Raw genomic sequence first — 19,737 nt, forward strand, 5'->3', positions numbered from 1 at the left:
CAATGGTCAGGACAGGCAGATATCACTCACAGGTCAGGATACAATAAACAGTCCAAAGCCAGGCGGCAGAGAATCGTAAACGGGTAACAGACAGGATCGGTAACAGACAGACAGACAGGATATAAACGCTCAGAATTGCAACACAGGTTAAACAAGACTTCGCAATGAGGTAGTGTGTGAGTGAGTCTTGAATAGTCCAGATAATAGGCTACAGGTGTATGTGGCAAATGATGATTGGTGTGGAGTGTGCATGTGACAGGCAGGGAGGATTATGGGAAGTGTAGTCCAGGAACTGACAGGAATCGTGACACCTTGTCCTATCTCGTCTCTTTGATGTAAAGCGGTTGGTTTCCCGTGATTTGTTTTTTTGTATTATAATAAAGTGTTGCTTTAGACTCTCTGTCGCCATGTCGCCATATATCACAGCCAACCATGACAGAAGACAGGACCCTCACTTTGAGTATAATGGATTTACCAGTGGTGAACCTCCTCCTCCTCCCAGATCAAAGACTGTTTCTGGAGTATTTGGGCTGGATGCTCCAACACAGAGAAGTTTCATTTACAGCCTGTGAACCAGAGAACAGCCAGCCATCACTCCGCTGTACGGTAACGACATCATAGCCCACAGCAGATGGAGAAATTCAGCCTTCTGTGCTGCAATGAACGAGCCAGAGCCTGAGTAGAGTACTGTGCCATACATCGCTCTGGAGCTTTGTACCTTAAGAAACATCTGACCAGGTGTGTGAGCTGGCTACATTGGGAAATTTAGTGGAGTATGAGGGAATATGAGGAAGGCCCCGCACACACTCCCAACACTGGGTGAGCTGGTGCTGACCTCTACTGGATGAGGAAGTTTCCCTTTTTCTCCTGTTCCCACTGATTCCATTCGGTATGAACTCTCCAATGTCCTAGCTGGTCCAGTCCAGCTCTAAAGGCTCGTTCATACCAAGAACAATGACTATAAAGATAACAATAAAGATATAGTTCTAAAAATCATTCTAAATATAAAAGAATAGCACTGTTCACACCACAGCTATAACAATATAGAGGAATGATATAGTTGGGATCACTTTTTTTCCAGCTGTTGAATGATAAAACACTGACAGCCAATCAGAATCCGTTCTAATTTAAGGGCTTGCACATTTAAAATTGTAGAGGACATTGAGAAGACGTTAATCGGCGAGGTCCAGAAAAATCCACCACTGTTCGACAAGTCAAACCCCCATTTCAAGAATACTTAAAAAGGAAATGGATATATGGAAAACAATCGGTCATACCCTCGGAATAAATGGTGAGAAGTATTAACGATGAGATCATTATGCCAGGCTAGCAAACAGTGTAACAAAATGACCTCAGGTATCCAGCACTAGTTTCGACAACATTGTCTTCCTTTGAAGTTGCAGTGAAAAAGACTAGGTGTTGTTTTTATTCCACTATATTGACTTCTTCAGCTAAATTCACTGTTAGATTAGATCGATTACACTAGCTATTCACTCGAATCATAGCATGCTGAGGACATCTGCTGGTTAAAACCGTGTAAATGCAACAAGAACAGCGAAAACATGTTGTACACACTCTGAAGCCACAGCGTGTGAGCTTAGAATAAACAGACTGTTATTGTTCATTGGTGTGGACACAAATATAATTATCTTTTATAGATATCGTTCATGGTGTGAACAGGCCTTAAGTCTCTTGCGTCTCCAGAGTTCCAGCCCAGCCTCCCTCTACCACCTCCTCTTCCAAAATCAGCCAGTTCCTCAGCCCTGCCTTCACTGGTTCTCTTTAGCCCCTCTATATCTCCTCCTGCATATCGCTGTAAGGATCTACCTCGGTTCTTCAGGCCAACAGCTCCACATAGCCCAGAGGATGCCTTGGTTCCACATCCAGCCTCTGAACCCATTGCTCCACCTCAGCCTGTCAACCTATCGGCTCCACCTTGACTCCTCCCTCCCTCGGCTCCACCAAAAACCATTGTCCTTATGGCTCCACTAGGCTCCCTCGTCCCACTGGCTCCGCCTCAGTTCCCTGGTTTAACCTCAGACACTCATTACTGCAGCTCTGCCTCAGTCTCCAGTGCCATTGAGGTCGCATGGCATAGGCTCTTCTGCTCCTCATCTCCACCTCGGTCTCCATCTCCAGTGGCTTCATCCTCATTGGTCGTCCCCTGGTGTCGTCAGCCAAGTCTCCACCATGGCTCTTCCCGCCGTCAACTCCACCATGGGCTATCATCATGGCTGCTTGCTGGGTTATTATCTGGCCCTTTATGCTCCTGGCTCCTCCCTTCCTTCACTTCCTCAAGGTCTGTTTTGTTTGCCACAGATTGTTTTTCTCTCTCTTTTGCACGTCCCCCTCCAAGGGGTGATGGGCATGCTGTAACATGTATGCTATGTTTCTTTGCGCTTTTGCTTGATCCCTGCTTGCCTGTGTGACCTAGATTCTAGTCTAAATGAAATGAATATCAAACAGCAGAATGGATTTCATTCTTTTATTTAAAACTTGATTTTTAGTCTTATTAATGTTTTCATTCTGTTAGCCTTACGCACACACACTATGGCTAATTTGTTCATTTGCCCTTTATAGTGTCAACAAGTCAGATTGTGGTTTAGTTGCATTATCATAATGCAGTCAGTCAGGAAATCATGCTTGTGCATTGCACGACAATGAGGTGTTTTTTTTTTCCTGAAAGTGTGAAGACAGCTCTGATGTCTCAGAATTTATAAAGTTGAGTTTGAAGAGGTTTAGCTTTGGTGATGATCATGGTTTCTGCCAGAAATTGCACTTAGACATATAATTTCTTAGTTTTATTTCTGTTTATTTGATCAGATCACTCAACAACACATTCATCATTGAAGACATCTGTTGACATTTTAATCAAGCTTACATGTGTCATAAAACAGTTTGCATTTATATTTTCTCCTGAAAACAGGTTTAATGCTTCTCAGTCCAGATAAATATATAGGGCCCTATCATACACGCCAGACATGACACAAGTGTTTTTTGCTAGTTTCAGCCCAACACAGTTATCATTTTCACGTCCAGCGCCACATTCTTTAAATAGCAAATGCACTCATGCCGATCTGTTTGTCCATGGCCATGCTGGTCTGAAAACGAGGTGTGTTCAGGCGAATTGTTGGCATGTTGCTATTTTGAGGAACTGAAAATGACTGCACCACTGACCAACAAAAACCTGGTCTAAAGTCAATGGCGCAGTATTTTTTTTTAATTTAAAGGGTGCATTAGTAATATGTGCCTATAGACGGGTGCACAACATGCGTACACTCTGATTATTACACAAACAGGGATGCGCAGCAGCACACAAACATGCCAAATATTAAAAATAAAAGGATTCCTTGCTAGAGTAGCATTCAGTTTTTCTGCTTGCAAATTCCTCCATGTAAATAGCGAATCCGCCATGGTGCAAGCACACCTGGCTTTTAAAGGGAATGGGAGATGGGACTCTGGTTGGTTTATTGCACGTTACGCCCAAACATACACCCATGACTCATTAAGAAAATAGGGACAACCCTCTTGGACCATGCGGCAACCATTTTTCCCGCCGTTAAACTAGCAAAAGCGGATTCGAACACGGCCTAAGTGCACCTGAGCTGTGCGCTTTAGACCATGAGCTTAGATCGTTAAAATAGGGCCCTTAATGTCTAAAGATACAGCCTAATGATATTAAAGCATATGTGTGCTGTTCTTTTTCAGCTCATTCTCTACATGTAAAAACTGCAGTTGTGTAAAACATACAACTCTTAGCTTGAATATTGTTTATGTATGCTGAATTAATAACCATTCAATTAAATCAATGACAATACCAGACAAAGAATATGGGAAAAAACTGGGTTGCTATGGAGAATAATGAGGGTAACTCTGGAAGCAAACCAGGAACTAAGGAAATGAGGCAAAAACAGGAAGTAAAACACAAGAACAATGGGAACAGAAAATATATATCAACATAAGTATTCTAAAACACAAAATAGGGGAAATGAGACAGTAATTTTAACAGATATATTGAGTTAGATGGTATAAAAAAGCTGAAATTAATGCTATTTAGTTGATTTTTAATTAACTAGACCTTCATGTTTTGCTTCTTTCAATCCTTTCTGCCAGCCGCGATGGTAAATGATTCCTCCTGCGATGACTGTAGTCAGAAAAAACACAAACACAGCCAGACCAACACCACCGAACATCAGCACACGCTCTTTTGTGGTCACCTCATCTACACAGAAACAGAAGAGTTACTCAGATTTATACAACTCAAAACTTGTCACTATGAAAAATTAAGTGAACATCCACACAATCCAAATGTTACCTGTGATGTCAACAACTTCTTTCGACTCTTCTGTTACAAAAAGTCCTATAAATGTAAATGATCAGTTTATCAAACACACAAAAACTGTTGTGATTGTCAGTTGTGTATGGGAGGTTAAAATGAGCTTCTGTAAGTTGTACTTTATACAATATAAATGGTGCATAACAATAATTTAGTGTCCAAACCTTTGATTAGCAGTGTATAAAAAATACTCTGACATCAAAAAAATATTTAGCATCACTGAATCAACCTAAATACATTAATTTATACCAATAAAACATTTATTAATGGGATCAGTCAGATAAATATTGATCTTTATAAGCATTGCATCACTTTTTACAGTGATGGCAACGTTTACAGTGGTTTTAAGCACTTAAAATATGTTTAGCATATAAAAGCATTTCACCAGCCATAAATATGATGTGAAAAACTAAAAAATCTGTTACCGTCAATCTCCAGTTTGATGGTTTTGTCGAAGAGCATCTCTGGAGAGTTAGACTTTGTTCCACAAAAATAAAAACCCAAATCTGACTCTGTTGCTCCAGAAATAATAAGAGAGACCGTGGTGACCCAACTGTCTGCAGTAATGCTCAGACGAGTACAGTTTTGCTTGTAGATTATCAGGAGTTTTCTTCCAGTTTTGTCTTTTTTTGCAGAAATCAGTAGTTTGAGTTTTTCAGAATTGAGGTGAAACCAGGTGATTTCATATCTGTCTATCATGCTGCAGTTCAGAATGATGTTTTCTCCCGTCTGAACTTTTAAAAGATCAGAAGATTCTGGTGCTGATGCATTGATAAACACAGACCCTTTTAGACCATTGATAATAATGATAATTATTCTATTTGAGTTTGACATGTTAAATTCATGAATGTTTGAGAAAAAGAATATATTTACCATTGGACATGATTTGCATAATCCAATAAGAAAATACACAGAAGATGAAAATGACTTTCTCCATTGTTTCTTGTTTGTCAAGTGGGTCATCAAACTATAGGTTTCAGCATGATGCAGAGGAAACCACACACTTCCTTCCAGAGAATTATAAAACATTGAATAATAGTCTCCATCAGTTTAATTGTTCCATCCTCACCTTTATTTGTTTATTGCATCAAACCTCAATGTACCAATGTACTCAATGTAAACCTCAAATCTCAATGTAGTTTGTATTGGACTTTCTATTGGTTTTTATTTAAACTGAAGGAGGAAGTCCATCTCTTTGAAGGTAATGTAAGACAGGAAGCTTACGCTGCAATTTTGAAAAAGTCAGTCACTTTTGCTTTCAACACCAAGGAAAGATAAAGATTTCCTTTATCCAAGGAAAGATAAAGGAAAGATAAAAGAAAGATTCTCAAAAGATTTAAAGCAGGTAAAAGTATTTATTAAGATATATATTTAAATATACAGGCAGCAGAATGGAATTACATACTGTATTGAAAATGTTAAGTTAATTTTTCCCTCTTATACCTCAAGAAAACCTGTTAATATTAAACATACTGTAATGATGGGTCAACAGCGTGTGGATCCATAAGCAGCTTTAATCAAGCAAATCAAGACTTCGCAAAGACGTGGTGTGTGTGCGTGTCTTAAATAGTGTGTGTGTGATGTGGTGCAGGTGAAAGTGCAATCAGTCCCAGGAATGAGGGCCTATGGGAAATGGAGTCCAAATGGCAGAGAGTCAATATTCCGGAGACGGCTCCCTCCGGCGGTCCGGAGGATGAGCCGTGGGAGCCATATTCACGACACATACAACTGAAAGAAAACAAAAGGCCATAAACCTAAGATTGTCCTCAATAAGCAATGAGGAATCCCTTGCACCAGGTACTATAAACATTTTTATACTGTAAATATTAGGAAAAGAAAGTATCTTCACCCATATTCAATCAGCCCTACGTTAATTAACTTTTCACAGATGCCACAGAGTTTGATTTGCAACATTCCTTAATTGCTGTCACAAACAGTACCAAAAAAACAAAAGAATGAGTGAACAAAACTACTCACAATTGGACATATTTTATGATGAAAAACTTCACAGTCACAGTGAGGTAAGGTGGACTTAAGAAAGATATTTGTAATCCTAAACCTCAGAGAAATGCTGTTATTTAAAATGACCAATATAAACACACCCCTCCCCAAAAGGATACACAGATCTTTATAGCTCCGCCCCCAATGCCCATGCTGCTGATTGGCTACAAGTGTGTTTTGGCTCTTGGTAAGGTCCACTTTCAACAGTGTTTCTCAAAAATCGCTTACTGCACCTTTAATCCATTTGGATCCATAATGAACAAAAATTGAGCAGCTCCAAGATTTTTACGTTAAATAACACATGAATTAACACAAGAATATGAACAAACACCATATCAAAACATACCATTAGAAACTTACCACCATATAACTAGAAAATTTGAAAAATAATGCTGTATCAAAAGTCATATTGTGTATAGTGTTTTTCTCAATATACTACTTTATTTCAATGCAGCTTTACAAAGAATAAAACCTTAAAAATCCCCTATTAAGTCATCAATGGCAAGAGCCGGCAAGAAAAAAAAACTGGAAGACAGACTCAGTTTTGGACACCCTCTTCATCATATTATAAATTACAAACAAACAAACTGAAAGTTAAACTGACTACAGGAATATTGGGGTATCTGGTAGCTCTGTTATTCTGTTACAGGTTTATTTTTATCCATTAGGAACTGTGGTTTGCACAGGTGCAACATCATAATAACACACATATCCATAGCAATATAACACAATAATATAATACCAGAACAGGCAGCGATAATAGCAATATTATCATTTTGTGGTGATCATATTCTGCTGGCCTTAAAGGGAAGAGTCATTACAAATTAACATAAAGTTGGTCTGTGTATTAATCACCTTTATCCTATTATTAAACATTTATATTGATTTCATTCTTGATGAATATAAGAATTATGTGAATAATATACTATGGCCTTCAGTCACTGAATTTCAACCCAGCTGAAAACTGAAATGGCAGCTTCTTTGGCATGTGCTGCAGCACCTGAGACACTTAGTGTTTGGTTTTTCCATCAGTTTGTCACCCATCTGTACACTGTGTGTATTCAAGTCTTTCACAGTTGTTTTTTGTACATTTGTTTTTGCAAAGTGAATGACATACTCAATAATGTCATCTCACACATTGTTAAACAACAATTATGGTATTATCATAGATGATACATATTACACACCTAGCTGCAGAAATATGTTGAAAGAATCTTCTGTAGATCTGTTGGATCTAACCAGTGCTCGCTAGTTTTGTACAGAATCTCCCACCGCGGCCAGTTCGTAATTGTGTTGCTCTGGTTGACGTTTGTGTTTCATGACACAATATATGATCAGAGCCACAGCAGCCACAACTGGCACCCCAACCCCTACAGATAAACCAACTATCAAAGGCCAGTTCTCTACAGCTGAAAGGAGGGAAAGTGAGAAGAGAGCACAATTTAATTTTATTTTTTTTAAATATTTTTTCATTTTTAAACTCACTGTTTAAAGATTTTGTAAATCTCTCAATGCCTTGTTTTACTCACTGCCATTAGTTCCGTGATCATCTGTGCTGTTCAGATTTGGTTCTGTAGAGGATATTGAAAGGTTAGAGTTTATCTTGGTTCGAGCAGTAACCAGAATCCAAACCACCAGAACCAACACAAACAGTCCCACTGCACCAATCACACCTCTAAGATCTACAGCGGTTCAACAGCACTCAAAATGTTTTAAAATCACTGCTTAAATATCCCTTAAAGCTCTTAATACCTCATGTTTTACTTACTCAGTTGTTCATGGTCATTCTTTGTGTCCCTCTGACCTCCCTTTGAGCCAGATTCTGGACTAGATTCTGTAGAGGAGATTGAAATGCTAATCATACAGTTTAGCATTAATTTGTTGTTCATATCATGATGAATAAACCTCGGCTGTCAAAATGCTATAATATTTCTGAACATCCACTGATCTTCTCTCACCTGTGATTGTCAATGTGATCCAGATTTCTCCATCAGAGTCCAGAACTCTGTATGTTCCAGCGTCAGTGGCTGTAAAATTATTAATGATCAGATTTCCATCACTGTCGATCAGTCGATCACTGCTGACCCCTTTTTGTGACTTCCACACCTCTGTCCACTCTCCATTGGAGTTTTTTTCCACTTTATCAGCATTGATCAACAGAACATCCAATTTCAACGGCTTGTCTATTTTCGCAGAAATATTACCTGAGGAGAAACACGAAGACATTAATCATTATTATTAGTGTATCATGCAATCAAGGCAATAAGCACATATTTAGGATTGGGAGACCAGACATAATCTTTTAACCCTAAAAATGGCAAGACCATAAAGAGACATCAGAAAATTAATTTATTGTGATTTTCCATCTTATTAGGACACAAATAATACAACTTGATCTTTTTTTCCCAAAATATGACTTTTAAGTTGATTTTAATGTTTCTATCCCCCTGGATACGTCGCCATTTTGGAGGTATAAATTAATTGAAAACTGAATTCTTGTTTGGCAATGCTTTTTACAACATTTGTAACACATTCTGATCAACAATAAGTGATAAAAATATTTATGAATACATTTATAATACAAACTTATATAAGTTAATTTAATACAGTTCAATTTAGCTGATGGTCGGATCAGTTTTACTTTACCATGAATATGAAGATGGTACTCCTTAATTTTTTTCTCCACCTCTGTCTGACCTTCATCGTAATAGACAGTCAGAGTATATCTCCCAGCATCACTGAAGCTCAGATTCTTGATGATCACATCACATGATCCTTTTTTAACAAATTTGCTAGTACATTCTTCATTCTCACAAACAATGTCTCCTATCTGATTGTGTAATTCAAATTGTGAAATGTTATGGTCCTTAAATTCACACGTTAGGGTGACGTTGCCTCCCTTTTCTCCTGTCTCAGTTATATGGTCGTTTCCTACAGGGAGGATTCCTGCAAATATATTAATAATATTCATTAAATACAAAGTATCAATATTGAAAAATACACATGGTGTTTCTGTCTATTCTTTGTAACTGAGGTCATTATAAAATATTCTAGTAGAGTTAATTTATGATTTTCTTCTGCTCAAGACATTTCAACAAACAATAACGGAACTGATGGTTGCATTTCTCCAATATTTGTAACTGTAATTTCTAATTGTAATTCACCAATATTTGTAACAATAATGTAACTGTAACAGTGTGTGTATAGGCAGGCAGATGAGGACAAAGACAAATAAAGTTCCAACACACAGTTTAATATAATAATCCAAACAGGTACAGATCAGAACAGGCGGAGGGGTTCACACACATAACATGACACAAGACCGGACAACTGAGAACTAAAACAGAGTGACATAAATACTGAAGGTAATGGGGTGAACACAGCTGAACTGAATGAACTAATCATCATGGTAACCAAGGAGACAAACGAGTGGCAGGAATCAGAACAAAGGCATGTGACATTCTGACCGGCTGCATCACTATATGGTATGGCAACTGCTCTTCTTCCGACCGCAAAGCTCTTCAGAGGGTGGTGAGAACAGCAGAGCTCATCACTGGCCTTACAGGACATTTATCAGACACGCTGCTTGAGAAAGGCTCACAGCATCATCAATCCGATCACAGACAACCTGACTGAAGAACAGCTCTTATCTTCAAGCCATCAGACTGCTTAACAGCCAGCTGTCCTTCATCTAGACCTGCAGTCACTTACTGCCACTTCTGACACTGAGACTTCTTACTCAGGACTACTTACTGCTAGGTTTACTATTATTGCATTTTTGCTGACACTTTTTATATTCTTTCATGTGGCTCTGTGACACTTTGACATTTCGGGCACTGATCTACCCCAGTATTCTCTCAGTACCTCAGGACTACACAGCAGTGTTAAATTAACACTGCTCAGGGTTTATGAGTCCACACTCAGAGCGTTATGAGTAACAGCAGTGTTGAAGTTGATTAGGTAATTAAGTGATTAATTAAGTGATGACTGAGCATTATTGAAGACAACTGATGATAACAAGCAGAATCTGAAGGAAAGAGAAACACAAGAACTACAACTGACTTCAGCCACAGCCTATGGCAGGTGCACACTGTGCAATTTTGGCCACGATTTGGTCGTCTGAGACAAATTTCGAGAATCCTAATAGATTCCTATAATCCTAGGCTAAAATCTGTAGTCTTTGATCACTAGTTTGACATGTTCACAGACAGCCGGTTAATGACTGTTGCGATCAAATTTTTCCTCCGACGAAATTCTGGCAGTGTCAGAAGATTTGGCACACAGTCCTGCAGTCTGACTTCTCCTACGATGAACGTCAAATTGTCTTCGTTTTTCAAGACAAGCCGTGATCAAAATTAACACTAGAGATGTCTTTGTTAGCCACCATTTCAGTCCCGTGTGTAATGCAGCTCACAGTCACCGAATGTAAAACTCCAGACAAGTTTTCTGTTTTTAACGTGTCTTGACTGTCGTAGAGTCTGACATAAATGACAGCTGAGATCCCACAGTGACATGAGTATCATGATCGTACAGTCTGACAAGCAACAGTCGTAAAGGACTAATATAAATCACACAGTGTGCACCCAGCTTTAGATGAAATCAACTGAAGGTAAAAAATATTAAATCTCTCAAGATCTGATTAAACAACTCAAAAAACAGCATTACCAGCTTCACTCATTACTGTTATTGTCACTGTATGTCTGAGCCTCGTCACAAGCATGTCAATGCCCAGTTCCCTTTCAGTCGGTCACATTCAACGTACGTCAGTAGTGACCGACGAATTGGGATATCGCTAGAGAGCCCTATCAGCTTCGAGTGAACTACAACAGGCCAATGGAGTTGGCGTGCGATATTTGCATAATGCGCACCGCCCCCACCAGGTGGTATAAATAGGGGAGCAGATGCAATCGCACTCTGTCTTTCGCTTCGGAGCCATCTAGTGTGTTTCCAGCCTCAGACTTCAGTGAATTCTCAAGCTAAAAAAGAAAGGAAAATTTCTTCTTCTTGTGTTGGTGTGACGGCACTTCAGCGAGGTCGCGAGCTTCCCGAGGAGCCTGAGCTTAAAGCTCTCAACCGCTGTTTTTACAGCACACAATTTCCAATTCCCAGCATTGTGTCTGTTGCGATTTGGGCCGGTTCCCCCGTTGTGTTCGGGGAGTGGTGTACCCGAACACATCGTGACACTCCCTGTGTGCTTCAGCACAAGAGAGCTGAATTTTTCCCCTCCTAAAAGAGCTTCACAGACGAACCCTGCGTCTTTTTCAAGATGTCATTTCGTCTGTGCGTTACTGGATGCGGTCGTTCATTGGTCCCCGCTGACGGCCACAATCGCTTCATCACGTGCCTGGGCGTTCAGCACGCTGAAGCAGCTTTTGTGGATAGTTCATGTTCTCACTGTGGGAACATGACTATTGCAGTGTTGAGATCGAGACTCTCGTTCCTTGGTTCTCAGGGAGCGGGGGTCCCCTCCCCTATGCCCCGTGCCGCCGTTTTCTCTGGCTTCGGCCGGGGTGACGGTGCGCCGGCGTGTAGGCAGGGTGATCTGAGGATCACGGTCAGGGCTTCCCCGCCGAGCGCCGCTCCGCGGGCCCATCTCCCCTCTACCTCACTGCAACTGGTGGTGTTGCCGACTGAGCGTGCTGGTCCCTCTACGGAGCGACCAGCCGATCGCGGCATCGGAAGGTGAGCAAGAGTCCTCGGGAGATGAGGACTCGGCTGCGTTACCTCCCTCCGGGACCGTAGCGTTGTCCGAGCCTGATCCTGAGTTGACGGCTATGCTTTCCCGGGCTGCCGAGAAGGTCGGGCTCGTCTGGAACCCTCCACCGTGTCCCAAACCTTCTCGGCTCGATGATTGGTACCTCGGGGCGGCCCGTGCTGGTCCCCAGTGCCCCGCCCCGATGCCATTCTTCCCGGAGGTGCATGATGAGGTGACCAGGTCCTGGCGGACGCCCTATAGCGTTCGTGCGAGACCTGGTCCCTCGTCCGCCTTCACCAACCTGGATGGCGGGGAGGCTAGGGGATATACGCGGATTCCCCCAGTCGAGAGGTCTGTTGCGATGCAACTGTGTCCAATGGCCTCTGGCTGGCGCGGTGAGCCGCGTCTCCCATCCCGGGCCTGTAAATTCTCGTCAGGCTTGACAGAGAAAGCTTACAGAGCCTGCGGACAGGCTGCCTCCGCCTTGCATGCCATGGCCCTTTTGCAAGTTCATCAGGCAAAAGCGTTGATGGAAATGCCCCAGGGAGGTCTTGACCAGCAGCTGCTTGGGGAGCTGCGTTCCTGGACTCCCCCATATCACAGGTCGGCCTTTTCGGCGACGCGGTAGAGAGCTTCGCCCAGCAGTTCTCTGCCGCCCAGAAGCAGGCTGAGGCTATCAAACACGTCCTGCCCCGGCGGTCCGCTGCTGCCTCCACCCCGCCGCCGGCAGCACAGCCTCAGCCCGCTCGTCGCCGAGGGCGCCCGCCTGCGTCGTCCTCCGCCCCTGCTAAGTTGGCAAAGCAGCAGCCTACACCAGCCAAACAGCAGGGTGCCGGTCGCGGACGCGGCGCCCAGCCCGCTCAGGCCAAGCCAGGTGGCAAGAGGTCGAGGAAGACACGACCCTGAGACGGGCGACCTGGAGGGGAAGGTTCCTGCTCTTCGGGAGAGGACTCCATCGTCTCTCCCACCCCCGGAGGAGGGCCGGGGGGAGTTTGTGAAATTGTCTGTCCCGCCGCTGGCTCTCCGGAGTCCAGCGGTACCCACTTCATCACAAAAAGAGCAGTTTCCCAATCCTCCAGGTCACAAGAGACTGTGGCTGTCAGCGCGCGAGGCTCCGCCTTGCCACTCGCAGCCCACTCTCACTTCGCCAGCAGGTCCCAGTGTGATGGTCGAGGCCGCCCCCCAGCCGTCTCCCATTCACACTGTCACCTCGCAGAGTCTGACCCCACTTCGGGCCGCTGCGCCGTCCGAGTCGGGTTCCAGCACTCTGCTTCGCTGCCCCACCCCCGGTGCGTCTGTGGTGCCTTTGGTCCCGCTGGCTCGGTGTCTGGAAGCCTGGATAGCGCTCCCCAGCCCGTCCCGCTGGCTCATTCGCACTATCAGACTCGGCTATGCGATTCAGTTCGCCCGGCGTCCCCCGGTCTTCAGGGGTGTCCACTACACTCAGGTGTCCCTGGACAATGCTCCTGTTCTCCGGGCGGAGATTGCTGTCCTCCTGGCGAAGGATGCAATCGAGCCGGTCCCTCCAGCCGATATGAAGTCAGGGTTCTACAGCCCCTACTTCATTGTACCAAAGAAGGGCGGTGGGCTACGGCCAATCCTGGATCTGCGTGTCCTGAACCGGTCCCTTCACAGGCTGCCGTTCAAGATGCTTACGCAGAAGCGCATTTTCGAATGCGTCCGTCCCCAGGATTGGTTTGCAGCGATCGACCTGAAGGACGCGTACTTTCATGTCTCGATTCTGCCTCGTCACAGACCCTTCCTACGGTTTGCGTTCGAGGGTCGGGCATATCAGTACAAAGTCCTACCCTTCGGGCTGGCCCTGTCGCCCCGCGTCTTCACGAAGGTTGCGGAGGCGGCCATTGTTCCGCTCAAGGAACAGGGCGTTCGCATCCTCAACTACCTCGACGACTGGCTCATCCTGGCCAGCTCGCGGGAGCAGTTGTGCGAACACAGGGACATGGTGTTAGCTCACCTCAGTCGGTTGGGTCTTCGGGTCAACTGGGACAAGAGCAGACTCTCCCCCGGGCAGAGGATCTCTTATCTCAGTAGGGAACTGGATTCGGTCGCCTGGACCGCGCGCCTCTCTGAGGAGCGCGTCCAGTCAGTGTTGACCTGCCTGAGTACGCTCAAGCGCAGGACGGCGGCCCCACTGAAACTCTTTCAGAGGCTCCTGGGGCATATGGCATCCGCAGCCACAGTCATGCCGCTCGGATTGCTTCATATGAGGCCGCTTCAACACTGGCTCCGCGGCCGGGTCCCGAGATGGGCGTGGCAGCGCGGTACGTTCCGTGTCCCCGTGACACCGAACTGCCGTCGCACCCTCACCAAGTGGTCAGACTCTTCGTTCCTGCGGGCTGGAGTTCCCCTCGAACAAGTGTCCAGGCATGCTGTGGTCCACACAGATGCCTCTGCCACGGTGTGGGGGGCCACGTACAACGGGCATGCAGCATCGGGTCTGTGGACGGGGCCCCAACTGCATTGGCATATCAATTGCCTCGAGTTGCTAGCAGTACGTCTTGCACTGGGCCGCTTCCAGGAGCTGTTGACAGACAAGCACGTACTGGTCCGCTCGGACAGCACTGCGGCCGTTGCGTACATCAACCATCAGGGTGGTCTACGCTCCCGCCGTATGTCGCAACTCGCCCGCCATCTCTTGCTATGGAGTCAGAAGCATCTGAGGTCGCTTCGTGCCATTCACGTCCCAGGCGTGCTCAACCGTGCAGCCGACGAGCTCTCACGGCAGCCTCCGCTTCTGGGCGAATGGCGGCTCCATCCCCAGGTGGTCCAGCTGATCTGGCAGCGCTTCGGCGAGGCACAGATAGATCTGTTCGCCTCCCGGAGACTGCCCACTGCCAGTTCTATTCCCTGACCGGCGGCACGCTCGGCATGGATGCCCTGGCAATCAGCTGGCCCCGGGGCCTACGCAAATATGCGTTTCCCCCAGTGAGCCTTCTCGCACAGCTCCTGTGCAAAGTCAGGGAGGACGAGGAGCAGGTCTTGTTAGTGGCTCCATACTGGCCCACTCGGACCTGGTTCTCGGACCTCACGCTCCTCGCGACAGCACCTCCCTGGCCCATTCCTCAGAGGAAGGACCTCCTGACTCAGAGACAGGGCACCCTCTGGCACCCGCGTCCCCACCTGTGGAAACTCCATGTGTGGTCCCTGGACGGGACGCGGAGGTTCTGAGTGATCTCCCGCAAGCGGTCGCAGACACCATCACTTCCGCTAGAGCTCCTTCTACGAGGAACCTCTATGCGCTGAAGTGGAACCTATTCGTCGAATGGTGTTCCTCTCAACCAGAGCGAGAGGACCCCCGATCATGTTCGGTCAGAACCGTGCTTTCCTTTCTGCAAGAGGGCCTGGAGCGAAGGCTGTCTCCCTCCACCCTCAAGGTGTATGTTGCCGCTGTCGCCGCACATCACTATGCAGTTGATGGTAAATCGCTAGGGAAGCACGATCTGATCGTCAGGTTCTTGAGGGGGGCGAGGAGACTAATCCTCCCCGGCCCCCCTCTGTACCCTCTTGGGATCTGACCCTGGTTCTTACATCTCTCCGGGGTCGTCCCTTCGAGCCTTTGCAATCAGTCGAGTTAAAAGTACTGTCCCTAAAGACCGTCCTCCTGGTTGCATTGGCCTCGCTCAAGAGGGTAGGGGACCTGCACGCATTTTCGGTTGACGAATCGTGCCTGGAATTCGGGCCCGGTGACTCTCACGTTATCCTGAGACCCCGGCCTGGATATGTGCCCAAGGTTCCTACCACTCCCTTTCGAGATCAGGTAGTGAACCTGCAAGCGCTGCCTTCGGAGGAGGCAGACCCAGCCCTAGCTTTGCTCTGTCCCGTCCGCGCTCTGCGCCTGTACGTGGACAGAACGCGAAGCTTTAGGACCTCAGATCAGCTCTTTGTCTGTTACGGAGGCCAGCAGAAGGGAAAGGCTGTCTCCAAGCAGAGGATGGCCCACTGGATAGTGGACGCCATCGCCCTGGCGTATGAGTCCCAGGGCGTGCCTTGCCCGCTCAGGTTGAGAGCCCACTACACCAGAGGAGTGGCCTCTTCCTGGGCGCTGGCGCACGGCGCCTTGCTGACAAATATCTGTAGAGCTGCGGGCTGGGCGACACGTAACACGTTCGCTAGATTCTATAGCCTTCGTGTAGAACCAGTATCTTCCCGTGTACTCGCTTCCACCAGCCGGTAGACGCGAAGAGCCCGTTCTAGTGTCGGCTTGCAATGCCACTCCCGCCCCCTGGGCCGGATACGTGCATCCTTTTTACTCCAGTCGAGTTCCCCGGTTGGCGAACCCTGTCGAGTTCCTCCGCCTCCCCCTTCGGCTCGGACATTGCGGAGTGTCTGATGCCAGGCCAACCTCCGTCTCCGACGTTGACGTTTGGCTGGGTTCCACATGTCGTGACCCCTCCACGTGAGCGGTCCCATGTGTGTATTTGTCCACGGTCAACTCCCTACGGCGAGCCCGTGTCTTTCCCTAGCAGAGCCAGCTCTGCTGTCACCTGTCAGATGAGTCTCCCCCTACCCAGGTGGAGCCATCCCAGGGACTCCATATGCGTACTGCCCACGGCCAGTCCATATGTGTACTCTCCACGTAAATTCCTCCCCTACGGGTGGGTAGTGGTCTCCGCAGCGTCCCCTACGGGTTCGCTTCCCCAGTGTAGTCTAGTTTACTTAGTGGGTATATCGGAACAGCAGTAGACTCTCTCGGCGTAAGCTCGCCCCCTTCCCCGTCCCACTGGTGCGCCGGGTGGCTAGAGCTTGCGCTGGGCACTGGAAGGGGTTCGTACTGTGGCGCTTTATTTGGGATCCCAATTCGTCGGTCACTACTGACGTACGTCGAACGTGACCGACTGAAAGGGAACGTCTCGGTTACGTATGTAACCCTCGTTCCCTGAAGGAGGGAACGGAGACGTACGTCCCGTCGCCACAGTTGCTGTACCCTCGCTGTAGTGCGGACTAGATTGTCTCCTCAGCGAAAAACAGAGTGCGATTGCATCTGCTCCCCTATTTATACCACCTGGCGGGGGCGGTGCGCATTATGCAAATATCGCACGCTAACTCCATTGGCCTGTTGTAGTTCACTCGAAGCTGATAGGGCTCTCTAGCGATATCCCAATTCGTCGGTCACTACTGACGTACGTCTCCGTTCCCTCCTTCAGGGAACGAGGGTTACATACGTAACCGAGACGTTTTCCCCAGTGTTAACTGTGCAAATGACAAATAAATGCCTCTTGATATTTGGCATCAGGTGATGTGTCAATACAGTTGCAGTGAATTCCTGAACAAAATTTATTATTATTATAAAAAAAAAAAAAAACTTAAACTACAATGAACTGCAAAGGTAAGTCAGTGATGTCATGGTGTGTGTTTGTAATATGGTCAATACACAAATGTAGTTTCTTGGTCTCTTGGCTGTGTGACACGACAAAGAAACAATTTGAAAAACTCTACATGGAACTGAAAATCAAAAATAGTTACAATTTGTATACAAAAAATGATACTGACCACTTTGATAGACCAAGTACAAAACCAGTAGGAAATCCAACCATCTGATCCTGATGACAAAACAACACAAGAGTTGGTTATACATCAGAAATTCATTTATAAATGGGGAAAATTCATTTCAATGTGTTAATGCTATACTGTCAACTCTAAATGTTCACTTTTTTTATTTTTATTTAAAGATTTACCACATGAATATTGAACATGATAAAAATGTCCACATGTAAGAAACATCAAACTAGAATCTGAATCTTTGATTTTATAAATGATTCCAGTGTAATCCTCAGACTCAAAATGATCCGTCAAACCAAATCATCAAACCAAACCGTATAAACACAAACAGAAAGTTTACTAAATTCTTTTTCCTGCTACCAAACAATCCTCTCATCTGAGTAATCTTCACAAACTTCATAATCATGGCTGTCGTAATCACGGATTCATTTCCTCATCGTCTCTAGCCAGTTTAGTTTTACACTAATAAACTAAACTATTAGTTTGATAACACAAAAACACACAGGCTGGATTTATATTTAAACATAAAACTTACATGGTAAAAGTTGTGGATGAGTCTTTTGTTCTGGTGTCAAAACATTGTAGAGCACCGCATGTTTAGTGAGAGTTATAAAAAAAATGAAAGTGAAAGTGTGGAGTATGGAAATATGGAGCCTCCCAGAGGAGTCTGACTGCTCTTTATTGTCCTCTGCTGGTTGTTCTTTAAAAAGACAAAGATTTGTATTGCATGGTGTTCAGTGACTAATTGTTTTTGCATATTATTTACATATATAATATACTTGTAATTTGAAAGAATGTCTGTTTTCTTGAAAGCTCCATGATAATGTGGTATGATGAGTGGTGAAACCTGACCTCAGATCAGCTGTAACAACTTGACTGATCAAACCACAACACAGCAAATGTAATTTCTCCATTCCACTTGTGTTCAGAAGTTTAAACATGTTAATCATTTTATTGTTATCATTAGACCACAATGCAGAGATACTAAACCACAGTCTTTCCACTCAAACCTCTATTAAATATCCTCATGATCTCAATGTAGTTTTAACAGCCTGCTGGATGTGGTCTAGTTTACATTGACACTTGGTTAACAAAACAGTTTGATTTGTGAGTTCATGATCATAAATATTCCAGGTTTTATACAAGTTAAGCTCTATTAATAGATTCTGAGAAATGCTTTTAATTAATCATTTTGACCATATTTCATAAATTCCTTATTACATTCAAAAAAATAATAATTTCACTTCCTGGTTTACATGTCATAACATGATATAAAAGAGTACATATTGTATTGTCCTGCTAAGACAAAAGCTGAGATTAAACACTGCAATAAAACAATAAAAGAGAGAAGAGAGAAGATCTCAAGGAACTAACACAACACCCAGCCCACTTCCTTCCTTTTCCCCTGACTCAAGCCACTGAAAGTTCACTAAGAATGTCTATGTCACGATCACCATCTGTTCCTGTCAGTTCCTGGACTCCATTTCCCATAATCCTCCCTGCCAATCACATGCACACGCCACACCAATCACCTGTTGCCACATACAGCTTAGCACATTATCTGGACTATTTAAGACTCACTCACACACCACCTCATTGCGAAGTCTTGATTCACCCTGTGTTCAATTCTGAGCGGTTTCCTGTGTTTATTGTCTTCCTGTTATCGATCCTGTCTGGTTACCTGTTTATGATTCCCTGCTGCCTGCCTTTGGACTGTTTATTGTTATCTGGACTGTGAACGTTTTCTGCCTGCCCTGATCTACTGCCTGTATCCTGACCACGATTCTGCCTGTCCCTTGCTGTTCCTGTTTGCTCCTGTCTGACCCTGCCTGTACGACCACACTCTTATTTAATAAAGCTTGCAAATGGAGTCTCGCTTCGTTACAGTCTATATACTACATATTAAGTATCTTGTGAATCAATTGTTTTTTCCCTTTCAGGTTTGGTATCATTTTAAATGTCTCAGTATGTCACATGTATTATGAGAAAGATTGAAAGATCCTTTATGGGTGGTGTCTCTTCAAGATATCTGATAACCTTCTCCTCTCCCCAAAACCAGGTGTTGGTGTAGTAAATATTTACAGTCCTTTTGTTCTGTTCTGGCCTGGGCAGACCAGATATTTGGGGAAATCTTTAGCCAGAAATACCCATGCAGTGATGAGTGAATGTATTAAAAACACTCACA

The 19,737-nt window shown here is 44.9% G+C and overlaps 2 protein-coding genes and 1 long non-coding RNA gene across 4 annotated transcripts in view; all 3 read right to left on the minus strand.

Annotated features, from left to right (window-relative positions):
- The window catches only part of LOC127500693 (uncharacterized), a 114,059-nt gene that overhangs the window by 13,163 nt on the left and 81,159 nt on the right, over positions 1 to 19,737 (minus strand). The window lies entirely within an intron of this gene.
- Positions 2,787 to 5,453, minus strand: LOC127500701 (uncharacterized). Its single transcript, XR_007926399.1, has 4 exons — positions 5,210 to 5,453; positions 4,762 to 5,097; positions 4,316 to 4,360; positions 2,787 to 4,222 (listed from the first exon to the last, which is right to left on the minus strand). It is a non-coding gene; the product is annotated as an uncharacterized LOC127500701 (long non-coding RNA).
- LOC127500696 (uncharacterized) lies at positions 5,672 to 18,224 on the minus strand. Of its 2 annotated transcripts, XR_007926393.1 has the most exons (8): positions 18,088 to 18,224; positions 17,544 to 17,593; positions 8,984 to 9,283; positions 8,296 to 8,541; positions 8,106 to 8,171; positions 7,867 to 7,908; positions 7,525 to 7,746; positions 5,672 to 6,064 (listed from the first exon to the last, which is right to left on the minus strand). XR_007926393.1 is itself a non-coding variant. In XM_051872073.1 (7 exons), coding segments are annotated over exons 1-7 (867 nt in total). In that variant the 5' UTR covers positions 18,090 to 18,223; the 3' UTR covers positions 6,747 to 7,585. The 2 variants fall into 2 exon arrangements, 1 of the variants encoding a protein (XP_051728033.1); XM_051872073.1 differs by lacking the exon at positions 5,672 to 6,064 and having other exon boundaries at positions 6,747 to 7,746; positions 18,088 to 18,223.

The sequence above is a fragment of the Ctenopharyngodon idella genome, chromosome 19 (genome assembly GCF_019924925.1).
Source record: "Ctenopharyngodon idella isolate HZGC_01 chromosome 19, HZGC01, whole genome shotgun sequence".
NCBI lineage: Eukaryota > Metazoa > Chordata > Actinopteri > Cypriniformes > Xenocyprididae > Ctenopharyngodon > Ctenopharyngodon idella.

What these genes read in the sequence shown, in the direction of transcription:
- LOC127500696 (XM_051872073.1), bottom strand. An exon ending in GATCACATTGACAATCACAG is followed by an intron (nt 8,172 to 8,295) that starts GTGAGAGAAGAT and finishes TCTCCTCTACAG; the next exon opens with AATCTAGTCCAGAATCTGGC. An exon ending in GAATGACCATGAACAACTGA is followed by an intron (nt 7,909 to 8,105) that starts GTAAGTAAAACA and finishes TATCCTCTACAG; the next exon opens with AACCAAATCTGAACAGCACA.